General features: G+C 38.1%; 1 protein-coding gene across 1 annotated transcript in view; it reads right to left on the bottom strand.

The window, feature by feature from the left end:
* Positions 1-16,490, bottom strand: part of LOC106961172 (protein diaphanous homolog 2-like) — a 256,445-nt gene extending 239,955 nt beyond the window's left edge. Inside the window, exons 1-5 of the mRNA XM_015054721.1 lie at positions 16,452-16,490; positions 16,207-16,346; positions 3,832-3,906; positions 3,647-3,716; positions 2,581-2,717 (exon numbers count right to left, since the gene is read on the bottom strand). Of these exons, the coding sequence (XP_014910207.1) occupies positions 2,581-2,717; positions 3,647-3,716; positions 3,832-3,906; positions 16,207-16,346; positions 16,452-16,490 (461 nt within the window). The remainder of the gene's footprint in view (positions 1-2,580; positions 2,718-3,646; positions 3,717-3,831; positions 3,907-16,206; positions 16,347-16,451) is intronic.
* Positions 16,491-25,915: the final 9,425 nt, after the last annotated feature.

The raw sequence follows: 25,915 nt of genomic DNA, 5'->3' as shown, positions 1-25,915 counted from the left end.
CTACTTTGTCTTAAACTATATTTTATAAAAATATGATGAATAAAAGAGAATTGGATCATTTTGGGGATTGTTAATTTAGTCCACAATGTTCAGGTGATGAACTATGGTTAAGGCTTATGTTGCATGAACCAAACTTAGAACTAGGTTCTTGTTCAGGGTGAACTTGTACAGCTCCAACGTCACAGAACAGAAAGGTTCAGACATAATGGGAGGAAAAACAGTTATATGAGCAACAACACTGCAATGAAGATTCTGTCACTTTCATTGTTACCATCAGACCTGAATCTAACCAGTCAATATTCTGTCCCATATTTTTGCCCTGAACAATGAAAACAAAAGAAAAATGTTTAGTGATGTTAAATTCTGAGATTTATGTCTAAATAGCCTTAATTTGTTGATTTTAAGACTGAGGAAACTGTAAATAAATTCCCAATAGGTTGACCAATTAACTAAAAATCAAGCAAATTGTGTTTTATTTTAGATCACAAACTCAGAAAATAATTGCTACATGCGACACTAAAATGTCCTTCACTGTCCTAAGCCAAAGTTTGAAAGCTTTACATATTGTAGAAGTTCATGATATTTAATTTTTGAAACCAGCAACTGTGAAGACAAAGTTAAACTCTCTGGAATTAAAAAAAAACAACAAAAAAAAAAAAACTAATTTATTCTCTGCAACATGAAACCTGTTCTGGAAATTGTTTAGTCAGCATGAAAATGACGAGCTCAGAGCTCCATTTCAGATGGTCAGAAATGTAGGATGCATTTGCTAAACTCAGCTGTTTTCTTAACGGAAAATGTGGGTTTGTTTACTTCCTTGACTACATAAAGACTTGACTTTGAGCTGTTGTTATTCTAGTCTGGCCCAGTGGGAAACAACAAACGCTCGCATAACTCCAATTTAAAGGCTGTCAAGCAAGTCGTGTCCACAGTAAACAGACAACGCTGCACCGAACAGTGTGGTTTTTGCACTGGGGTTATCTGTAGATATATGACGATTCACAGTGGATAAACAGAGCATGGATATTAACAGTGGTGTGTAATCTCTCTAAAACATATAAATAAACTTAGAGGAAAAGAACAGCGACAGCAGTATTTTCCATCCTTTCTGTTCAATATTAGAGGTGTAAGCAGAGTAAAGATGCACAATGACTTCCTATTTTTGTCCTCAGCACAGATTTCAAACAGTTTGGCTCAGCTTACACACCAGCTAAGATTTACTGAAAAATGATATGGCAACACAAGCAATTAAAGGGCTGTACCACTAAAATATATCCTGCTGTTTAGACAAAGTGCATCCCTTACTGTCAGACGACAACAGAAAGCACTAAACCACACACACGTATTGATTTGACCAGCCAGGAATTAGTTCTTTAACAATTAATATAGATTTACTTTTAAAAGGATGCATACTCAAAGCTTATTCGTTCTTTAAGAAAGGAAAAAGAAAGGCTTTGAAGAATGCCCATCAGCAGAGCGGTGGTGAAAACACATGATTTTGCAGGTAGACAAACGGAGCGTAATAACCTAAAACACACAACCGAACAGCACGAATCCTCGCTCCTGCACAAACACACAAATAGTCACTTTATATTAGTAATATATTAATTTAAAAGAGGCACATTTTAGCAACGCTTTTACAGGTTTTGAGCAATACCCACATAGTTTAAAGCATGTTTTTATCATTTCCTTCTAAAGTTTGATGGGGATTTTTGTTTGTTTTCACACCTAAAAATAATGATGACAGTCTCTCATTAACCATAAAACTGACTATTTTATGCAGCAGGTATTATTCAACTTTATTAGAAAAGTTGTTTAAGATGTGTCATGTAGGTTTTGCAGCTCAAGACCAAAGCAAGACGAGCTCTGGCTTGTAAATGTTGATCATCCCTGGTATGGAGTTTCTCATACATTTTGGAATAAAGATGCTTAAATGATAGGGAAAAAAAGGACACCTTATGCAGGGCATTGTAGTGGAAACCACAAGTATATGCACTCACAAAAATGAACAAAAGATTCTTGAGAAACTTATGTAACTAGTGATCATTTCTAAATAAACTAATACAATTTTCTAATAAAGTAGTGAAGCCTTTGATAAGTTGCGGTCTCGTCAAGGAGAATAAAAAAAAAAAAAGTGGAGCAACTGATTAAATAGGCTTTTAAATTCAGAAATGCTACCTTGGGCCACACACCATACACTATAAAAAAAAAAAAAAAATCAGAAAGGGCATTTTTTGTGCTGATGAAAAAGGGTCAAGCACCACCTAGTATCTATCTGTGAACTTCCCTGGAGTAAGGATATCTTCTAGCGGAGTCTCTCTAGACCATTCAAACTTATTAGACCCTGTATCAATGTACTTTTTAGTGCCTTTTTTTCCTTCTACACTGTAGATCGTACAAGTCAGATTTTATTAACATCCTTTTATTAATGGAACTCTGCAGACCTACAAATAAAACCAATGCTTCTGACCTTTAAAACTGCGACAATCTCATTATCTGACAAGACTCTCTGTGGAGAAGAGTGGCTGGCTTCTGCCAGATTACTGAAAGAACTGATCAGATTCAGCACAATCAACTTACATGTTTTCTTCGCCAATAATGCAGATAGCGGAGAGAATTTTGACGATCTCCGTCATCATGCTGGTCTGTTTCGGGTCGATTGCTCTTGCCAACAGCAACAAGCTCCGCTCGTCTCCCAGGATCCTTTGCAGTCCATACTGTAAAACACAGAAGAGATGAGCCAAGATAGAGAGCAGATCCATTGGGTGTAAGTTAATGAGAGCATTTACATTCATGGAGAACTTTCACTTTGAGTAAAATATAAATTACACAAAAAGCTGTAGACTTAATCTTCTTTTAAAGAGGTACACTTTAAGGCTGTGGGAGAAAACGGCAAGGATGATAAATTGATTTAATTCAGGACAGGACTGCAGGGACGAATACTTATAGTCTCCTGCACATTTTAGTCTCAGCACAATTGGAGGACTGGGTTCCGATGACCATGTTGTGGGGGATTAGCTCCACAAGCAGCAATATCAATAGTGCATCTAACCTTGAAATGTGGGCCACTTCAAGAAATGAGGAAGACTTTCCCAAAACGGGGATAATTAAAAGTTCAGAAACTTTAAATGGTGAAATTAGCTCCACTTTACTGCTTCATTATCCCCAGCCGGTGAACAACAAGATGCAAATAAGGTTGGAAGCCTTACCACCTGTGCTAATTTTACACATTTACCGAAGTTGCACAAACGTTTCTCCAGATTCAGCTTTGCAGAGCTCCATGTCCGCTGCATTCGCCTCAAAATATGAAATGCTAAAGTCCACTGCAAACTAATGGTATATATTTTTTACAATAGGCGGACTGAAAATACGTAGTCAAATGAACAGGAAAGACAGAAAGACAAACAGAAAGAAAGACAAGAAGAGAAGGATGCAAGGATATAGTGAAGAAATGAAGGAAGGAAGGAATTCAAAGGAAACAGAGGACACAAAGAAAGAAAGAAAGAACAAAAGAAACAAAGAAAAAGAATGAAACAAATAAACAAAGGAAGAAGAAGAAAGGAAGGAAGAAAGAAAGAAACAAAGAAAGAGACAAAGAAAGAGATAAAGAATAAGTTAAGGGTATCTAATGTTAAGTCATACAAACCTTGTTGTTCATGAAAGCCTTTAAGCACTGGATTAGCTTGTGCTGGATGTGTTTATCAAATTGCCCTTGCCTACAAAAAAAAAAAAAAAAAAAGTAAAAAATTAGTAAGTTTTGATATGGCATCCTAGTTAGGGTCTGGTTTTAGATAATGACACAGAGGTTAGAAGGTGGACATGTGAACTTACTGCTTCTTGTCCAGAAGCTTCTCCAGATTTTCCAGAAGAAGGCCGAGACCTTCATGGCCAAAGTTGTTGACCCAACTAGAATAACAAAAAGAGAAAAGAGAAAAACATCAGACTAAATCAGTATTCAATCTTAATAGGTTCCCTGTTGAAGTTCACTTTATAAAGGTGGCTCCTTGGGTAAGATGCAGGTAGAACATTATAGCAATTTTCTAAAACCCACTTTAACCTTCAGAGGAGATCCAAAATAATCAGAGCTTCAAGTCTACATTTGAAGATGTATTTTGGATTATTATACCACTGAATTGTTGAAATTGTAAACAAGAGCTGTTTTTTTCTATATAAAGTAATCTGTTTGCTTTATAAAATGTAGAATTATGAAAACAGAAAAGACGGAACAAAGAAAGAAAAATCAAGCATTGTTCATCAAGACCCAGATCTCAGAAGCTTACTGAAAGCAGTGAGTTGCATGTTGGGAGAAAACTTCATAAAAAATATTTGCTCTCAAGGCATTTCATCTTAGCTAGAAATCAGATTTAGACTTTTGAAAATCAAGTTAGAGAACCCTTGGACTACACTCTGCTTTTCCCCAGCTTTAACCTGGAACAATAACACGTATAGTCAACCATGCCCTCTGCTTGACACTGAATATATTCTGCATCAGTCTGACTTTAAACTGCAACCATTTACACACAAATGAGCATCCATCCATCCTAACCAATGTTCTCGGCGCTAAGCAGTTTGCACCGAGGCCCGACGTGAGCAACTATTATACTGTGCCAAAAGATTAAGCAATGCAAGTAAGATAACACTGTAATCGATAATGGATCGAGAGAGATAATTGCCTATGAACCGCAGCGTATCAGGAGACGGCAAATGATCCAGTGCAGATGAGCCTGTTTGTCTAAGCCGGGAGCAGAGTCGAGAGGCGGCGTTGAGGAACAGAGTGGTCGCAGCCAGATTACGCCATTAGCTTCACTTGTTTTCGGGCCCTTAACTGTCAGTGACGCAAAATGCATGAAGCAATTTTCCAGCATTAACGGGGCATAAGTCAATGATTTATCCCGCCTTTTTTGACAATGATTTGAAATAATAATGGTTTGAGTATTAAAGCCGTGTGTATTGACTCAGTGAGTCGTAAGAGGCCCTCAATTAGAGATGAGATGCATTTGCCTGAGGAAGCAAACAAATTCGAGGTGAGGTATTTCTTTAATCTGTGACTAAATAAGAACCAACCAGACTCATTGTGCCACATTTCTCAGATTTGTCTTATAAGCAAGCGGAGTCAATTCATAAGCTGCCATCAAATTGTATCAGCTGATATCAAATTGTAATGAGATGTGCGTTCTTAAACGTAAAACAGTACAACATTCAGAAATTCCCTTATAAAAAGCATTTGACCCAGAGTTTTCTAATCTGATTGTTTCATTCAAGCGTGTGCTGTGCAAAATCTAACAGTTTTCAGGAGAAATGCCGACATGTAAAGCAGCCGGATGTGTTTGGGATACAAAAGTAAGACACCATTATTGAGAGCCTTTTAGACTGAGCGACAAATTCAACTGCATTGCAGCAAAAGCATGGTGGCAACTATGTGTTTTTGGGTGAAAAACAGAACGATCAGAGATTGTCCACTCAATTTTTCCCCTCCACCATAAGTCTTACTACAAGTTGCAACATAATATAGTTCCCCTCAAGGTTCTTAATGCACTAAATGTTTTGGGCCCTCTCTCCATCCCAGACAGCCCATCATTCTCTGTCCCCTCCTGCATGACTTCGGGTCATTTGTGGCCTGCCTTCTGCATTCCCCAAAAGTTTACAAAGAAGAAATGGCTATAAAAATACTAGATGGTGCACATACAGAGCTTGTCCTGAAGCTATGGAAGAAAAACATACCTCATTAAAGAAACTGTCCAAATCCACAATAAATCTCTACAAACACCAATAACTAGAATCTACATTTACAAAAAGATCCTGTTTACTGTCACATCAGAAGCTTCAGATTACCTTTGATCAGTTTTTATTGTCCAGAACATCAAAGTAATGAACATTACTGCGTGACCCATAACCACTGAAAGAGATCAAATCCTTTCAGACCCAGATGTAATGTGACGGTGTACTCAATGATTACATTAACTTTGAGGAAGACGTATTCATATAATATTTATGGCTGTAATCCTCTTACAGCCATAAGAACCACTGGTTAAGAACCACTGGTTAAGAACCACTGAAATGCATTACTTTCAATCATGTATAATCTCCAGGGAACATGAAAAATAAATATGTTCAAGAGAAGCAATTTTCTTTCAATTTTATTTTAGGTCATTTCTGCTCACTTAACTTGATTGCATTGTTATCCTTACTGGGATATGCACAAACAAGATATGCTTACGTCAAATGTCCATTATATTACAGATTTCTCAGAACATTTTCTGTTAATTTACAATATTGTAAAGCAGAGATGTGCTGCTATTCTATCTGAACTTATTTGTTTGCCTTGAGTGCATTATTCAGTCTGGACATCGCAAAGTTCATCACTGATATGACCTGCAAAGTGAGAACAAGTCGAAAATGTGCAAAGAAAATATTAGTACATGGCTCCACGGGGACCGAATCAGACTCTGTCCCACCTCATGTATGACTGACCACTTCTGTTGTGTTTTGGAAAGCTCGTCTCAGGATTGATTTCAGTATATAAACCACTTTTATCATTTTATGAGGGCTCAGTGAGCAGCTTTGTTCCTGAAAGCTTCGGAGCACGCACAATGTGCTTCATATTGCATTACAGAGCAGGCTATATAACTGTCCCTCGGTGGGTTTCAGGACCCGTTTGGTGCTACGAAATTTCTGTGCTATGCAACAAATGGATCTCAACTAAACAGCTTGAAACAAAGCTACACCGGTGTTAGCTTAGTGATTCTGTCAAACCTCAGTGTGGAGGAGGACCCATGAGTGGACTTTCTGACAGGAGGCAAGAAGGTGAAGAATAAACTAAACTTCTTTTTATCAACAAAAACAAATCACTGCAGGGCAGAACGATAAATATGCAGCCAACACTGCAAACCTAAACAAAAAGGGGCAAGCAGAGCAGATGTAGGATCACACTGACAAGGTGGAATTGCAAAGCAAATTGGGTTTCGGGCAGCACAATCACTAAGGGGGAGATAATGAATAACAGAGATCAGGTGAGGCGCAACAAGCAAAGGCCAGGTGTGTGACAAGAGCAAGTCTACAACAAAACAGGCTTTCTAAATAAAACTCAAAAAACCAGAACAAAGAACCCAGAATCTGGGCCCAAACAGACGAGAAGAGAAATCCAAAATTAATCAACACAGAAAAAAATAAGATAAGGGATAACTAAACTCCAAAATCATGGTTAGTACGCTTGATTATCATCATTGAACAACTGATTGTTTAAAACAGCCCTGATTAATAATATAACTCCTACTTGCTATCTTGTCGAAAAGCTCCCAACAGAAAGGTGTGTACATTTATATTACAACCCAGAGTCTGAAATTAGATTGTTGGGGTGAAAAGTGGTAAAAGACGTGATAAATGCAACAACTACATACATAACATGAACTGTTAGAATCGAAAGAGCTTTTTAAGTTACTATGAAAAACTCTTAAGGATGATGTTAAAGACTTTGGCTGGAAGTTGAAATACATAAAAAAAAAAAAAAAATCTAACCAAGACCTTTCTACTTAGACATAATGATCATCAAATGCTACTGATTTATAAATGGCAATTTGCCCAAGACATCCCAAAGGGAAACATAGAAATAATCACACCACTGCTAATTCTTATTTGATGCCCTGATAAGGCAAAATATTAAATATAGTATTAGTGCCCTATTTCCTGTTGATTAAACACAAAATAGCAATGTATCCCCAAGTTAGGGACCACAGCCACATGTAAATAGTTAAATTGGCAAATACTTTAGGCTCTCTCTAAAAACACTCATAAATGCATATTTTGTTAGTTCACACACTAAATATTCCTTAATATGCATTAATACACACATTAAAAACAGTCCTAGCAGCACCACAAGATCTACAGTCTTCTGTATTTCCATACTTGGAGGTTCAGCTCATCAGCACCAACAAAAGTAAACGTATAATAAATAGCTCCGGAACTGAGTACCTTGCAAACGCCAGACAATAGATTGTGAAGCACCATTGTGCCTAGGTATTTCAGCTACTCAAGGCACATTTTCTTTAGCATAAATTGGATTACACGTAAAATCACCACGTATGTAACAGAGGTACTTAGAAAACTGTTGATTAAAGCAAACAAAGTCAGATAAACTCCCAGGAAACCACCAAGACGTATTATGTATCCAACATTTTAAAACGGATATAAATGAGTGATTATTGGATAAAATTCAGACAAACAAAGTCTCCACTCATGGCTTCACATCGCTTGGCTCTAATAATATCCGGCCTCTGCTGGCTGGCGCTCGTGTTTAACATAACATATCCACCGCAACGTTTTCTTCATAAAGTGGTCAAACGCTGAGTTTGATGCCTCAGGACTCTATAGCACTCCACAACCGTGATGTCGAGCAAGCAGCGGAACAGCAGCGGTACTCACAAAGAGCTCTCTGAGGTGAGAATCTGCAACGTGAATTAATGTGCTGCTGAATATCCACGTGTGTGTGTGTGCGTACGTTTCCGTCTGTGCATGAAGCCACTGTGAGACAGTGGAAGGAGCAGAATCAAAAGTTAGGTGTGCAGTCAGCTGACAGCTCGCCGTGATCCCTGGATGCTTTGAAATGTCTCCCCACAGAGCAGAAAACACCAGAAATTGTTATTCCTCTTCCACTGAACGCCGAGGATTCAGTCCTGCACAACAATGTGCTCTTCTTACAACCAGCTGAATTTCAAAGGATCCAGTGAAACTAGATGACCGGAGCTTTTCTTTTTTTTTTCTTTTTACATTTTAAAGTGTCATCAAAAACTTTGAGCTGTTTATGACTGGAGAATGTGCTTATTTCAGGACCTGGCAAAGATAAGTTTAAGTGTTTCAATGAGGAAAACGCAATGCTGAGCATATCTCAGCGTCAATGTTTCTATTTTGTTGCAGGCAAATTTTATATTGCGTGAACTTCAGAAGCATTTTACCGGATGTGCAGTAGTATTTTCGCAAAACACTCTGTAATATGTCTATCCTCTGTCTTTGAAGAGGCTTTCCTTCATAGAAATAACAGCAGAACTGCGAGTGGCCATATTTTAACGACAGAAGTGACTTCTTATTTACTCAGAAATGATTTTGAAGAAGCACTTTAAATTACATTTTTGTTTAATTTTATTTCTGATGATATTATGACACCATAACATGAAGGTATTTGTATTGAGAGTTATTAAGCTGTTCTATTTGAGCATCACCTGGTAAAGGGGATCTATTTAATCACAGAGCTTGGGTAAAATCAGACGCTGAGATTGACTAACTTCAATTTTTTCATGGCAGTCTTTACAGCCCATTTCAGATCTTTTGATGATCTTCCTCCCCCCCCCAAAAAAAAAAAAAAAAAACTGATTTACATGACATTCATTTCTTTTTTTATTTCCACCACGGAAATATTTCCATTTTAAGTCCCAATAAAATAACAAAATAATTATTTCTCAGTTATTTATGCATAAGTCTGGGTGTAAAAGATAAGGTTGTGTTGGAGGTTAACAGATGGTGTCATAAAAAGGAAACGAGCGCACCCCTTAAAATACGCTCAAGACGCCGAGGACGTTTATGTCTCCAAAATCACTTCCACTGGCTCGAAGGAACAAGGGCAAACTTCAACTGTGAAGAAAGCCGCGAGGGGGAAAAACTAGTTAACCTGCTCGCTTCTGATTGCTTGTCACGTCCATTGTAGACATGACATAACAGTCATGCCAAATTTAACCATCAAATCAAACTCTCTGCGCCGGCAGCCTGGAAAGTTAAACACAGAAATGGATTTACAGATTTTATTTATTGTATTTTTTTTTTTCCCCCCATCCTCAAATAACGGTGAAGCATTCGCCTACAAACCTCTGCGAAACAATTATGTCCTGTAATGTTGGAATCCTTCCAGGTTCAATTCTCCTTGACAAGTGGAAAAGGAAAAACCTTTCCGGAGGGGAATTTGACGTCGAGGGGTTTGTAATAAGAAATTGTAAGAAGAGCGCTTCCCAAAAGAAACTGTTCTCTGGTTTCTGACATGCTTTGGTTTGGCTACCTGAATGCATTCATCACTGCAAGTTTGTCTATTAATGAAAACATGATCATCATGACAGGGAATTAAGCCGCTTTCTTTTTTTTTAAATTTTATAAGATATAAGCTATTTATTTACTCTCCAACGCGTCCTGAGGTCGTACTTAAGTATAACAAAAGCTAACCTCATCTATTTTAAAGTCCTTCATCTAAATAAATTTATCTGACATGGCTTCTGATTAAGCTCCTCTGCTTCAAAATGAATACACAAGATGATTCGCTTTGATTTACCAACATCAGAAATGACAGATTTGAAACAGTATCATTCATTCATAAAGTGACGACTCATTGTAGATTCACTGAGAGCCACAAATCACGCTTTGTTTCTGTGCCAGACAAGATTTCAGGCCTGAGCTGTCGAGAGAGCAGACCCGGGAGACGTTTAGAAGCTCATACTGGTTTCAACGCTCACAACAGCAGAAGGACAGATGGATATGCGCCTTTGTGCTGGTGTTAATTGCCTGCTGTACTCACAGCAGACAGACAAGGGCCAAAGGAGGAAGAGCGAGAGACGTAGGAGCCCTAGTTAGAGCTGCTACTTTTAAAAATTTGATGTCAAGAGAGCAGCTTTTCCTCCTTCTTATAATTGTCTTTTATTTTACTGTGTGACCTTTGGCAAGACGTACAAAACCTATGCAATCAAGTACAGCAAAATAACTTAGGTTTGCTTTTGTTTCCAAGGTAACCTTTAATTTTAACCTTTCATCTACAAGGGCTATTTAGGTTTCTGCAGCTGAATTATATTTTGTTGCAGTTTAGACAAAAAGAAGAACAAATTGCATATTTTAAAAATATTTGGAACTGCTATTGAATCGTTGACGTTATATGAAGCTGTGCGCTGCTCTTTTAAGATTCTTACAAGAGACAGAATCATTTCATTCACTTTTACTGGAAGATTTTTTAGATTTAGCTTACTTAATAAAAAACATATATATGTATAAAACATATTGAATATAAAAAAAAACATTTAAGAGAAAATGTTGAAGAAAAAGTAGAACAATCTCCAACAGTAACTTATTGGCTGCATGACGTCATGACTTTTTGAAGACAAGTTATGACAACTTTTAATTTTCATTAAGTCTAACTAAAGTACAGATAGTACAAAATAAGACACAAACAAAAATACAATATCTGAGGGCATTATAAAACATGTTAATTATGGTTTCACAATTAAATTGGTGCAGATATAATTTTAATTGAGGTTAGAATTAGCTTCTGCTAAGTGTCATAATAGTGTTTGCTTTCATGTTAGCAAACCTAATGTTTATAATTATTGCTTTAGGATTTCTGCAACAAATGTTTTAGTTAGCAGGGCCCACAATTGGTACCTTGGTATTCCAGCTTCTTAAGCTCCAACTTCTTTTCAAAATTTTAGGTACAACAACAACAACAACAACTGTGGATTTTCTGCAAAGAGTTTGGAGTTGCATCATCAGAAAAATGTGTGAATGCATGAATGTGCATCAGTGGTACTGCTGTACACATTTTTTATGACAAACTTAAGATTTACACAAAAACAACTAATTATCCCAGCATAAATTTAGCTGTGTTCAAATGAAGCTACATATTTGAACAGAGATTGTGCAAAAAACAGCAAAATAAAAGAATCGTGGCAATCATCTTATTGTGGTTTGTGAGCTTGAACAACAGTTTCACAATACTTGTTTAAGGTCACTAACACAATAATACACTAATTTTAAAAGGACAGACTCAGCAGGATACACAACTTTGCACCTTTGTTACACAGCTTGCTGCAAAAGCAACTCATGAGAAACCGCACAATAGTTCAGTGAAACCATCCGCACCAAGCTAATGACTAAGCTAACCTATTCAACAAGCACACCAGGAGTGGGCATTTCCAAATCTCAGACTCGTGTCCTGCATGCTTTCAAATGTTTCCCTGTTGAATACAACTGATTTAAATAAACAGGTCATTAGCAGGCTCCTGCAGAAATAAGTGACAGGCTGATAATTCAACTATCTGAAGCAGGTGTTTGGAGAAGGGGCATATTTAAAACATGCAGGGCACGAAACCTTGAGTGATGGGTGGCTTACTCACACCTTAAGACTGCCCGATATGAAAAGGAACATGAATGTCTTCTGGCCCCTCAAGACCTCTACAAAGAAGCTGATTTTTATATGTACAGTATATATATTTAAACCTGTTATAAATGTTCAAACTGATTTTAGCTCAAAACGGTGCAAACATTAAGCATGCAAGAAAACAAGAGGCTCTCGCTGAAACAAGACAAATTCTTCCTTCTAACTGAGAAACTAAGATGACTTAATTTTCTATAACTTGACATCTCACTTTGTTAGAATGGATTAGGAAATTAATAAAAGGAGGCTTGTAAATCTGACAGTTCTAAATTAAGCAGCGAGTATCCAAATTACAAAATTAAAAGTGGGGAAATGAAGCCGAGGATAAATAATTGGCTGGGGAAATTTGAATGGAAAAAAAGTAGTGGGAAACCAGAAGCGGAAACAGAGAAGGCAGCGGACACTCCGGGCGATGCCATCTGTGGGTGGATCAGTGAAGGCTGCGTGCCACACACCTGTGTGGGACTGCCCTGGAGATAAGGCCCACAGCAGAATGGCCACACGGCCACCTGTGCTGCCAAACAGGTGCGCAGCCCAGCCAATTAAACTATTAGACAAACACAGGCCTGTGGGAACAAATTAGCAGGCAGTGCAAACATCTGAGGGAAGACAAAAAGCAGCGGTAAGCACTCACAGTGAGGAACAAGACTTTGCTAGCAAGACTTTGAGGTACGGCACACAGTTTTAGCTGCTATCATCACCAAAACAAATCATCAGAGGAATTTAAGGTAAAGTCTTGATTCTTTTTCAGTGTTTTTTTGTGACACAGGACAGATTTAACTCCCATACATCTAAAAGAGAGATCAGATTATCCACTTAATATAGACAGAGAGGCTGGACTTCATGTAAGAGGACACACTGCTTCCGACTGCAAGACGGGTCAAGAGCATTATTCATGAAAGCTTTTACTTCAGGATCGACGGGGCAGCGTCATTAAGTCAGTGTGGGATTACACAAAGGGCTGAAAGCAACTGAGACAACCATAAATACAAGAAAGAAATGAGGATGTAAGCAGAGATGGTTAGAACAATGTACCTGCAGAGCACAAAGGCAATCGGAGCTACGCTGCTAGAAAAATGCTCAGCTTTAAGGAAAAACATGTATAATTTAAATATATAAAGACGGATATGAAAAATCATCGAATTAAAACGCCTTACTCTCCAGTAATTTCAGAAATTTATTTTCTTCACTTTTTTTTATGAATGGCTTTAGTAAACTTGTTTTAACTTTTGTTTCATAAACTGCTGGAAGTGAACTACACTAGAGCAATAAGTAAAACGTGGGGAAAAAAATATAAGTGTTTGAAAGAGAATTATATTTTAAGTGAGAGCTAAGTTGGAAAAAAATGCAAGGATTTGCCAATTATTTTACCCTCGCGTTTAGTTAAAATAAAAGACCAAATGTTGACATAACACCGCCGCCCCCTCACACGAAGGAATCCAGCATGAGCTGCTCCAGTAAGTATATAATGACAGTGCACAAAGGTTACATTAACATAGCGCAGTCAAATGCAGACTTTTTGTGCGTTGTGATCCATGACAACAAAATGCATTCACATTAATTAGCGGTAACCTTCTCCATGCTGCTGGAAAGTGAGTCGCTTTCCCCCGGAGATAAATAAGTGGCATAAAGATAACTAAATGACCTGAGTGAGTCAACACCCACACAGTCCCCACCTCTGCTTACACACCTAAAGGTTGATCTCTGGCTGAACCTCACCATCTGCTGAATTTAACTCTTTCCTACAGAGATTTAAAGAGGTAAAGCCTTTTATACACATCTGCAGGGCGACCCCAAGCTCGGTGAAACACCCTTGTTACAAGGCCGTTAGACATAAAACAAACTAAAAAAATAAATAAACTGGGAAAAAATAAAATAAAAATCACCTAAATCTCCATATTATGCTAAAGATGCACAGCTTCAAAAAGATTGAAAATAACCTGTCTACCTATTATGCACACTTATGTAAAGAGTCTCGTTTCCTATGCACATTTTAATGAAGGTTAAACTGCACCAATTAAAAAGAAGAAGTCAGTTTAGCCACTTCAGGAAGTTAACCGGTAGGGATGCCCCAGTTTAATCTCAAGTATTGGGTTGACATTTGAATTAAGACATTATTAAATGATCAGTATCGGACACCCTAGCTAAACCCAGATAAAAAATCCCAGGTGTTTGTATACCGTCTCTGATTTCACCTCAGCTCATCTTCAACCAGTGAGTTTTACAGCAGCATTTAGGGCAGCCAACTTTTAAAACCATATTTTCGTGTGGACGCTTTAAAAAAAACCGGGTTAAAATATTAAATACATGTGTTTGTCACTATTCACCTGTTTGTCGCACTGCAAAAACACAAAATCTTACAAAGTAGTTTTGGCTTAGTTTATAGAGCAAATATGAAATAAAACAAAACTAAATTACAAGTAAGTAATCAGCATGATGCTGGAGGTTGTTTCAAGTCAATAAGTCCTTAATATTAATTAAAAAGTATTAGTTATAGGTGAAATAGTCTGCCTTAAAACCAATACTTTTTCATCAAAGCTATGTCTGTTACAGGTGACAAAATGTCAAAACATTACAAAAATATTTAAACTTAAAATGAGTAAACCCCACTGCAGAAACTCAATCTATGGCTGTGGAGCCAAACGTATCAGACACACTGCAGTATCAAATTTACATTTAGTATCTTGGAGTAACTCAGAGCTGTATCATGAACACAAGGTCTTTATTTAAAGAGCTAATTTCCAATAAAAGCTAATTAAGAACATTATTCTTAAGTTTTAAAAGTTTAGTGTGTTGTTTTAGCTCTGTACAGAAGTAATTAAACAGCTGTCTTCTCATTATGCAGTTTTTTTTTTTTTAAATCATCTTTCCGTTAGTACAGTCACCAAATAGAGATATCAGCTTTTTCAAAACTGGTAATAAATCTACTTTAAACAATCAAAAACCGGTGCACATTTTCTCAGTTTATGAAGATTACTGTGTCCAGATGCTCCATAAAAAGAAGCATCCCATCAGGGAGGAGAATGGTCTGAAACAATCCAATATGAAAGAGGAGAAAATTGGGACAAACAAAAGAGCTGAAACTGATCCGAGAGAAAAGGGGAAAAAAAAGAAAAAAAAATCATACTTAATAGGAAAGTGCCTTCCTGAGAGAGAATATCATTAAATGAGTTTCACAGAAATGGATAGGGTATCTACAGCTATAAGACATGTCTAATTTGCAGCAGCGGTCTTGCTTAAGGATACCTCTTGTTCCCAAGTCTTATGAGAGACAAGTTGCTGGAAGAAGAAAGTGGTGTGAACATGAGTAAGAGCAGAAAGAGGAACCCAGTGAAGTGGGTGTAACATTTGATGGCTGGACTGCAGAAAGTCTGGTGTTTAAGCTAAATAAATAATACCTCGCAGCACTTCACAAGGCTTTCACAGAACACCTTTGGAGGACTGGGATAGACTGAATTTGTGGTTAGAGCAACAAATGGGAAGAAAAAACAAATTTATGCTCCTTTGAGACGAGCGCGTTTGACCATTTTAATTGGGGTGACCGCTGCCAGTCAAACAGGAGGAGGAGGAGAGGCCTGCTGCACAAAGCGCGGGGGTAATTTTATTAAGTCGAGTTATTTCGTGGGTCAAACGTCGGTACGCACTAAAGCACGGTGGTGGCGAAAACAAGCAATTTCACTTTTACATGGATAACTGCCTTGTGGATTACACCGGAGTCATTTCACTGCTCAGTACCAGACTAACAACATAATATTTTTTTCCCCCAACTCGCAGAACAAAATAGAAAATCTGGTCCCAGTCGGTGTGTAGCAGCATTTTTCAGCCGTGCAGGTTATTTCCAGCTTTGTTTCTCCTCCCGAAATCGCTCATTTCTCTGGTTAAACAACCCAAACAAAGTGATTTATTCAAGGAGCTGAAATATCCATGGTGCCAGAGGCGTTCTGATCAATTTAAATCAATCAAAATTTCCCAGCGATCACGAAGAGGGAAGGAACAAGTATCCTCTGGCGATAAAACCTCTGGTTACCAACCTGACGGGGTTACTGGTGAGAGACACTCTGAGGGACTCCAGGCAGTTGAGCAGCTTGTCGTCCATGATGCCGGATCGCAGCTCATGCACGTATTCCTGGGACGAAAGGGTGCACTCATGCTTGCTGTTACGTAGCCCACCCTGCAAAGAAAAACACAGCATGATTAGATTAAAACTTTCAACCAGAATATTATCAATATTTCATAAAAAACTGTGCTTATCTGCTGTCAGGCGCTACAATCTAACATCAAGGACAGTCTCCATTACACAGAGAGGCTGAAGCATCGCTACCTAAACAATAATCATGGTGCAACTATGACGTTTTGTAAAAATATTCATAACCGATGTGATTTCTTCCTATTTTATAGGAATGTATTGTTGATGTAATTTGCCAGTATACAGATAAACACTATTTGACCAACAAAATAATATTTAAGCACACAAATGTTATCTTGAAGGTTCAATTTATGTGGCCAGCTGAAATGTAAAGGGCCACATAAAAAGTGATGGCTGGTCAGATTTGGCCTCCGGGCCTTTAGTTTGACACGTGTGCCCTAAGGGGACACGGGTAAAGAGAAAAGAAGAAAAGTTGGTGCATGTGTGCACAGGTGAAAATTTTTAAAAATAGACAAGCGATATAATTTGCCATGTTTTCCTTGAGTTTTTGGATGACACTGTCGGATATATTTAGTGTTTTCAATTCTCCAACAACCATACTCCTTTAGTAGTCTGAGTTTTTGTTTGGCTTCCCAGAGTATCTTGTGTGCAGGAGGAATCAACTTTTCTTTTTTATTTATTTACCCCCTTAGGGGTTCTGTAAAATGATGGTTGCTTTTCATTTGAAAAAAGTAAAGTTTATTTGCTAAGCATTTTCACAGACAAAACTATCACAAAATGATGTACTGAAAGCCAATAAAATAAAACTACTAAAATTAAGTGCCAATAAAAAAAAAGAACACAGAATAAAACACACACCAAAAACTTGCTTTAAAAAGAAAGTTTTTTTGTTGTTGTTTTTTTTAAAGAGTTAAAACTAAATGCAGCTATAGAGTCAGCTGTGAGGTTTGGCCTTCATGAAGAAATTCATATTTTTTTTCCCCAATTGTTCAAAAACCTCTGAGGCATTAACAGAACAGCACTGAGATTAAATGACATGTTGACTATTTTCTAATTACATGACTCCTGAAGGCAACTTGATATCCTGGATTTTCTTCAGGGGTGTCAGAGTAAAGGGCACACCTAAAATCTCGATTTAATCAAATACAACAAGACAAATTACTGAATGTGCTGACTATTTTCCTCCTTTTAATGTTAATCAGCAAAGACTAACCCTGGACTCCACCACCAGAGCCAAAGACAGGCTCCACAGGCAATCTGCAGCAGCTTCCGCTTCAAGTAAATGGATTATTGTGTTTAATATCCACTGGGACGTGTTTCAACACTGATGTTTACACAATGAGACCAGTGGTGGCACCACACACATTCAACTCAAACACATAAACACAGACTCCCCAAGCACACAATGAAGCCCACTTTAGACTATACATTGATAAATGGATCGACTCCAACGTCACTAAGTGATTGAATCGATTGTTGGCCCCAGAATTACTTCCAGGCACTCAAACAGGCCTCAAAATGAAAAAAATAAGCTTTTCATGGAAATACTTTACATTTTTGCCCCTCCACGAACATCTCAGGAAATTTGATAATTACTGGATGATTTCGCTAAAATTACCTAGCTAGGCGGAAGTCGGGTCTCGGTACCAAACAAAACACATGAGGAAACTCACTACTGAGACTCCATCACATTATCCTGACCCAGACTCCCTGGCATAAGGAACACGGCTGTATTCATTCTCGTATTGCTGGTTCCCTACAAAGTGAGCTGCGCTAATAGGCAGTTTGGGAGGTAATAAGCTAGCTCATTTATCTGGAGAAAAGAGAGACCTGCTGTTCTGCTGCAATACACAGTCAACATGAATGAGTCCTTTTTGTGTGTGTGTGTGTGTGTGTGTGTGTGCATGAAAAAACGGAGGGATTCGAACAGCAAGCCACAAATTTTGTTCTTTTCATGCAAGCTGAGCTTGGCCATTGACTAAATGATATAAGAAATATATTTCTTTGAAAATGGTAATGTAAAATCATATTTTTAAAATGATCACCAAAGCATGATTCATACACTCAGGAGAAACTGCGGCATGCAGCTTAGCAGCTTATTGCTGGGGCTATATTAGTTCTCAAGTACTAAGATGAATATTATGCAGAGGAATAAACAAGAAACTAATTTCAGATTTCACAACAGATTTCTGTCAACAACAGGAAATCTGCTGCATATTTACACCATATAAAATTCAAGTAGTTTTGGTATTTACAGCTCAGAATAGCTGAGTATATTAGAGTCAATTAGAGCAAAAGGAAATAGGCAAAAGGTAAAGCTACACAATCTCTAGAAAACTTTTAATTGTGATGCTATTGCTGAATATTGCAATGGTGATATTGATTTCAAGTAATCCACATTTTTCTGACATTTTCTTTTCCTCCATCCCAATGACCCCCCACTTTCAATTTCAACATCTGAGCTACTAAAAAAAAAAACAAAAAAACAAACAAACAAAAAAACCTGAAAACTTTTTTCTGTTTTGGGTTTTTCACACATAGACCCCGTGACAGTTCCCTTTGCTATTTACTGAGGCTGCAGAGTCGATCATCAACGCAACATGTTTGCAGTATCAATGTTGAGATAACAGTTCAGAATGCTCCATGTAGTCTTGCTTTGTAAGCTGATAACATATTTGGTGATGCATTTTGCTTAGAGAATAATAAAATGACAAACCATGTTGCTATGTGCGTGTGCCGTTTCATTCCTGAAACAGCAGATGTGGGTATAGTTTAACAAGTTTTAACAAAATAACTTATGTTGTTTGAGTAGATTCATTAAAGAGCTATATAAAGTGTTCAGTAACACAGGAAATTGCTTGTGTCATATTCAATAATACTACAAACTGGTAAAAATACTGCTCAAGTAAAAGTTATTTATCCTTAACAACAAAGTGAAACACATCTGAAATGAGCTGTAATTTTATAGTAAGTAGTTTCTTTTATCATAATGTAATTGTTTTTGTTTCACTTTAAGGAGGCTCAATACCAAAGCAGAGAACAGAGGAGGAAAAACGTACCAGAGCTTTAATTTTTAAAGATAAAAAGAGCAAAAGTACATAAAGAACTAAAGACAAGTTTTGCAGCCCTTGAGATTGTTTTTATATGGATGTCATAGTATTAAGTTTGTGTGTAAAGAGCAATACCTTTCACATTGTTTTGGTAATTTTCCTCATACTTAATATTATCTGATGTCTTAAAAACAGACAAGGTATAAGTCTGGAGGGAACGTAGAAACTGTTTTATTGAGAGTCATTGTGGGTATTGATTTGCAGGATGAACTTGAGACAAAATCGAAAGTTTCTTAAAATCCTACATTATTGATTTAAACATTTTGTCAAGACGCCAAAGGCCCAGTAATCTATTTTACATAAAGATTTTTCTCTGTAGTGCAGACTCTGTGTGCACAAGTTTTTATTCTAAATTATCCGAGTGCTTCACCAACTCACAACTCGAGAACCTCAAGTTAACAGAAATGTCCGACTTAATGTTTGATTAAATTTGAGGCAGAGTTTCAGAATTAGTTTTCATTTTGTGACTGGACTAACTGATTATATTAAACCCATTCCTTTATTTTTTTATTTTTTTCTGAAACTCCTGCTCCTGACAAAACTTGATTCTATAAACCTAACAATAAAAGCTTTCCACTTTGCAGTACTAAGGGAAACACATAAATGTTGGTATAAAAGGCAGGTGAACAACTTTTCATTCCTGAATGTGAAGGTTTTTTTCTAACCATACATTCACAGTAATGGGCCGTTAAAGGCGAATGCGTTTCTAAACAAATACATTTATCTTCCTACTTCTCCACAGTTCCCAGCAAACGTTCCACGATGTCCAGAAAAGCTTGAGATCTGGTTTCAGCACACGATCTGACCTCTGGAAACCGAAGACTTTGGCAATAAACTGCTTTTTTATGCTCCGAGCTCAAATCAATGGACTCCATTGGGGTAATATCAACATTACACCACCATACTGGCAGCGGAGAAACTATCTGAGGAGCAGGAGGGGAAGTGGAGCAGTCGCTGGCTGGCCTCTGAGTAATAAAAGGTTTTTCCTCTGACTGGTCCTGAAATAATGGTCAACCTGGAGAAAGAGTGCAAGACTAAATCAAGAGGAGAATCGTGTGAGTGGGTATTGATGCATGAGTAAGAAAAGCCAAAGAATAAAGGGCAAGAAGATATAGAAAAGGTAAAAAAAAATAAAAATAAAAGATAACTTTGGGAATAAAGGGCAGGGCAAAGACCATCAGGAGACTCTGCAACCTCAACGGCGGAGGGACGACTTGAGCCTCATCTCCTGCAGCTTATTGAATCCCCTGTATGTCGATAACAGTATTTCCTGCCAAAGAAAATAGTGTTGGGAGCAATTACTTCAGTGAGCCTGTCAATTTCATTTTGGGGGGGTTAGAGGTGCATCACGGACCCTTTCCTCCACCGCTTCCACCTCTGTGCCCCCGCCCCCACGTTCTCCGTACGCCGTGGGGAGAGACGGAGTGTCTCGCCATCTATCGAGGGAGGAGCAGGGAGACGATGCCAAGTCGGCTGCTCCTCAACATGTCATCTTCACCTGTAATGAGCCTGTAACAGGCTTCCTCACTGCCCAGTGCTCGGCCCACTCAGGCTGACTGATGGATACATTATTCAGGTTCTTTGTCAGCTTAGTGGAAAAGCTCATAAACAGTAACAAGTCTGGGCCGGATGCTCATGCAGAGATCCAGCAGATGTTGCTTTCCATAGCGGTTGGCTCTCTTTCTGCTGCTAACTGTCAAAATATTGTTCTTGCAGCTCTTTTTTTATCATGATTTATAGTTTAATTATTCTATTTACCATTTTGATATATTCTGTTTGGATATTTTGTAACAACTTAGCACATAATTATAAAGTGGAAGGAAAATACAAGGTTTTGAAATTTACTTTGAAAGAAAAATGTGAAAGTGCTCAGCTGCCTTTAGACTTAAATTCCGGAGTAAAATATATATTTTAAATAAATTATCCAAAAATGTGACGAGAATGTCACAACTGCAAACCTACCAAGACACAGCCGTCTATCTAAACTCAAAACCTCGGAGTGGAGAGCTTCAATCAGAGAAGCACAAGGCCCAAGGCACCTCATGAGAGACTGCAGAGATTTACAGTCGGGTGAGAAAACCTGATGACACGACAACAACTCTCAGTCTTCCTCTCTTCGAATCTGGCTTTCATGGAGGTGTGGCAAGAAGAAAACATGCGCTGAACGAAAACCTAAGAAGTTAAGCTTACCACATGGCATGTGAGTGAAATTTAAAGAGAAATGTTCCCCTTGATAAATAGAGACCGCAGCAGTGAAACACTGAGTCTAGACCCTATCGAGTCTGCTGCATCACAAAACACGTGTTCGCCATCCTCCAGACCGAGAAAGTCAAATGAAAAAGTTTTAAATTACTGGAGAAAGATGATTATCGGCTCTTTGTGTGTAATTAATGAAAATTACAAGAGCACCCACAGCTCGGTGTAAAAATAATACAGATAGAATCTTGGCAATTAGAGGATATCAAGCTGCATGATTGCCACGTTACAACTTAATTTCCTGTTCATTAGCGACTGATGGATAAGTTGATAGAAAAGATAGCACAAGAACAGAAAACAGACATGAGACAGGTAGAGCGGTGTGTCACATGACTCGCCCTTTAGGAAGGCATAAGGAAAGTAGCCAAAGTGACTGAATAAGAAAATAGGCATTACATAGGATCCTCAAGAGACCAAAGTCAGAGGCGTTGCGGTGTAAAAATGAGTATTCCTGCGTTTAACACAATCTAAAAGTCTGGCGTGTGAGTGTGACAGCATTGACGGTAAAGGTCAACGGGAACACGGATCAGTTGAGATGCTGCTTGGCTGGACAATGAGTTTTGCTAAGCCCCCCTTAAAGGACAGAGTTCTGCTGCTGGCAGATAAGACATTTCATCTCGCCACCAGGCTGTGGGGCTCCCAGCACAGTGGGGGATTTCCCAGCAGACCATGTGGCAAAGCATTTCATCTCTTTCTGTCATCATCCATCTACAATTCAGTCCTTTTACTTCTTTCTTAATTTTTTTACCCCCTGTCTGTCTCTCGTTATATCCATAGTGTGGTGTTTTTGAACCTTGGATGACAGCTACAAAGGAAGATGCGTTTATCTGCTCACACCAGGGGCTTTTTTCTTCCACTTTTCTCCTATTTATTTATTTCCCATCTTCTTATTCTTTTGGTCAGGAAACAGAATCAACAGCTAGAGCCATTCTTCTACGTCTGTGAAACTAGTAGTTGCAGACATCAGGGACAATTAGGCCTCCAACACGCACCAAATAAACACGTTGGTACCATTAAACCCTGTGCCTTGACAACTTCACAGCAAAATGGCAATCAAACTAGAGAGCAAACAAAAGAAAACAAAAGGCAGGAATAGTCAGGGCATTGTGGTATCTGTTTGGGAGCAAGCATAAAGTAACGACAACTACTAAGGACATATTACCAGTAGCAATGCAATCATTCACTGCTATTTACATGTTGTAGGGGTGTGCATGCATGAAAGGTCAGGCTAAATACAAAGCTTCAACAAATAACACTGTACTAGAGATATTTGTTCAAAACAGTTCAAACAAGGGTGGAATAACCGTGAATGAAATGTGCAAAGTCTAAAGCCTTAAAACAAACAAACAAAAAAAGAGGTGACTTATTATGTTGCTGAACAATTAATAAGAAAACTAAAAAAAATAAAAAAAAACGTTCAAAGTAATCACAAGAAACAAAACAACATATTTGTATTCTTTCAGCCGCAGTAGTTGAGAGCAGATCTGGACATCTAAAGCAAAAGGTAAATTACTGCCAGGGGCTGGATCACACCTTTTAAAAGGCAATTTCTTATTACAGGTTTCCCAATAAGCATCACTTTCACAAATCAGACGACTGAACCTGTAGTACAAAATATATTTTGGTTCAAAGAAGTTGTGCTAAAAGGTAGCAATTTGGCCAATTTTGCAATACCCCATCTGAACCTGATCTGAAACAGCAGTACAGTGGCCCCCTAACTCACATGGGTCATGGACCTCCACCGTCAGACAGCTAAAAATCATACATGTTCTAAAAATGCTTATGACGGCCTATTTAATCACCAAATGCACCCTAACATGCACTAATACACACACTGCACTCCAACAGAAGCTAACATCGACAGTCTTCCTTACATCCTCTCATGGGGAAACAGGTAATCACGGCCAAAGAAAACATACTGTGATCCTGGATTGGCTGCTTTCTGATCACCAGTAGCATTGCACCCAGGTATTTAAGATTATAAAGATGCTTTTTGTTTTTAATGTTTTTAATTCACATATGCTCTATTAAAAATCCTGAAATAGGCAGATTTCCTGTCAATAATTTGGAGTCGTTTTCCACAGAAGAATTCACAAATACTGAACCATGAATAAGTGGGAGACCACTTAAAAAATTTAGAGTCTATGAGGGTCAATGTTTAACCCTATGCTTAAATTAGTTGAGGTGTCACTGTTTTTTCCAAGGTTTTCCATCACACAAGGGATTAAAAGCCGTGTGCAAAACGTAGCAGATACTCACAACATGTTACATTTTAGTGTAAGCTCCACTGCATGTTTAGTTTCATGTTTCTATTTATGAGTTAGTGCATGGTTAAATACAAACATCAGCTGGAAGTCTGTTTAGGTAACCACAGCACAAAAACTAGTAGTTCTTGACCTATAATTAACATATTTTGTTTTAATTCTTTTATCTTTCAAGCTTTTACTTTTTAGCTTGACCCAAGTTCAAACTGTTGACCGCGGACATCTGTTCACATTTTGACATTCCCTCCAAAAATGTGGATACAGTGAGATTAAAGCTATGGACACCGTCAAAAGAAAAAGTCCTGAGACTTCAAATCCAAATGAGGGTTGACTCCCAGTGTCATCATCACTACACTGGATAGAGGGGAAATATTCTTTTTACAGAAGTGGTCACGACTCCCTGTTATCAAGACTGCAGGGGTCTAAAGAACATCATCATCAAAGATGAAGTATGCAAATCAAGGGAAAAGTGGTGGATGGAATAAATGTTTCCAGGTGAAAATGAAAATATATACAACTCATCCATCCATCAATCGTCTGTACTCCATCAGTCATTGACCGTGGACAGGTCGGCAGTTCATCACAAGGCAACATAGGGACAAACAGACGTGTATGCACACTCGCAACTAAAAACCATTTTCAGGAGAACAATGGACCTAGTATTTATGTGTTTTTTTTGGGAGGAAGCCAGAGTACCTGGAAAGAATCTACAAATTCATGGGAAGAACATGAAAACTCAATGCAGACAGTCTTAAAGCTGGGATTCAAACTCAGATCGATGTTTTTAGCTCTTACCATTAAATGTCCTGCTCTCTAATTCACTGTGACTTGTTAATGCCGCATCTGCTGAATAAGTCTCAGTCAGGTAACGCGTGTTAATATGAGTTTGGGTTCATACTTGCATGTGCCTTGCAAATCCAAAAACTATTTTTCAGTGTTGTCGTTTATGTATCAGTGAATAAACACCCCTACTGTTCTGTTTGCCAAGTCCAAGGAACCAGCTCATGGCCATGGAAATGGATCTGGTTTGGGTGTTTCGACATGATCTCTTAAACCCTAATGACTGAAACCACTTGGGTCAGAACTCTGGCCTTGCTTTATCGATTTCCTTAAGCAGTACTGTAGCAATACGTGCATCCCAAAGTAAAAAAAAACAAAAAACACTGCCATATGTACAGTGGGTGTCAGACAAGGTTTCAAAATGCATCCAGTTCTTACTTCATTTGTTTTTCTGGAAACTACGGTTCATTATTCTAATATGCATTAAATTTAAAGCCCCTAACAGCAGGCTTCATTAATGCCCGACAAGTGGGAATACTGTGAAAGCTTCAGTCAAAAGTTTTCTGCAATTTGTGTGTCTGCGTGCAGGCGTGTGTGTGCGCACGCGCGCGCGCGTGTGTGTGTGTGTGTGTCCACACTTATTAGAGCGGTTCTGAGCGCCGTCGTTGGTGTGTACACACTTTTCTCAGGTTCTGTTTGTATGTGGTGTAGAATATTCCCTGAAGCGCCTCTCCCTGTGCTTTGCAGGACTCATGAATGCACTGAATTTCAATGACACTTCTATGAAGGCAGGAGCAGATGTCAGCAAGCTTACAGAAAAAGCAGGTAGAACACAGCGAAAAAAGTTGAGTTGATAAGCTGACTACAAACAACCTGCAGAAGGAACTCTTAAGTCATGCATCTATTTGCATAAGTATAATAAGGGAAACGGTTACAATTCTAGTGTCAATGCAACAGAAAAGAGCGTACTGAATTTTACAGAGTAATTAGTTTAAGGTGAGATTTCAAATTAAGACCCTAAAAATTAAGACATTGCAGTGACTTACTTGCACATATTTCAAGAAATTAAACCCAATTTTGGACGAAACTTAAATTAATTATCAATTATCAAGTACTCGCAAAACTTAAATGAGGTTTTACAAGGAACAAAGAAAACGTTTTCAGTGTATATCAGGATAAAATA

Source organism: Poecilia latipinna, unplaced genomic scaffold (genome assembly GCF_001443285.1).
Source record: "Poecilia latipinna isolate Pla-1442-1.1 unplaced genomic scaffold, P_latipinna-1.0 Scaffold1274, whole genome shotgun sequence".
Taxonomy (NCBI): Eukaryota; Metazoa; Chordata; class Actinopteri; order Cyprinodontiformes; family Poeciliidae; genus Poecilia; species Poecilia latipinna.
The sequence above is the reverse complement of the archived record's forward strand: the minus strand, read 5'-3'. Positions and strand labels throughout refer to the sequence as shown.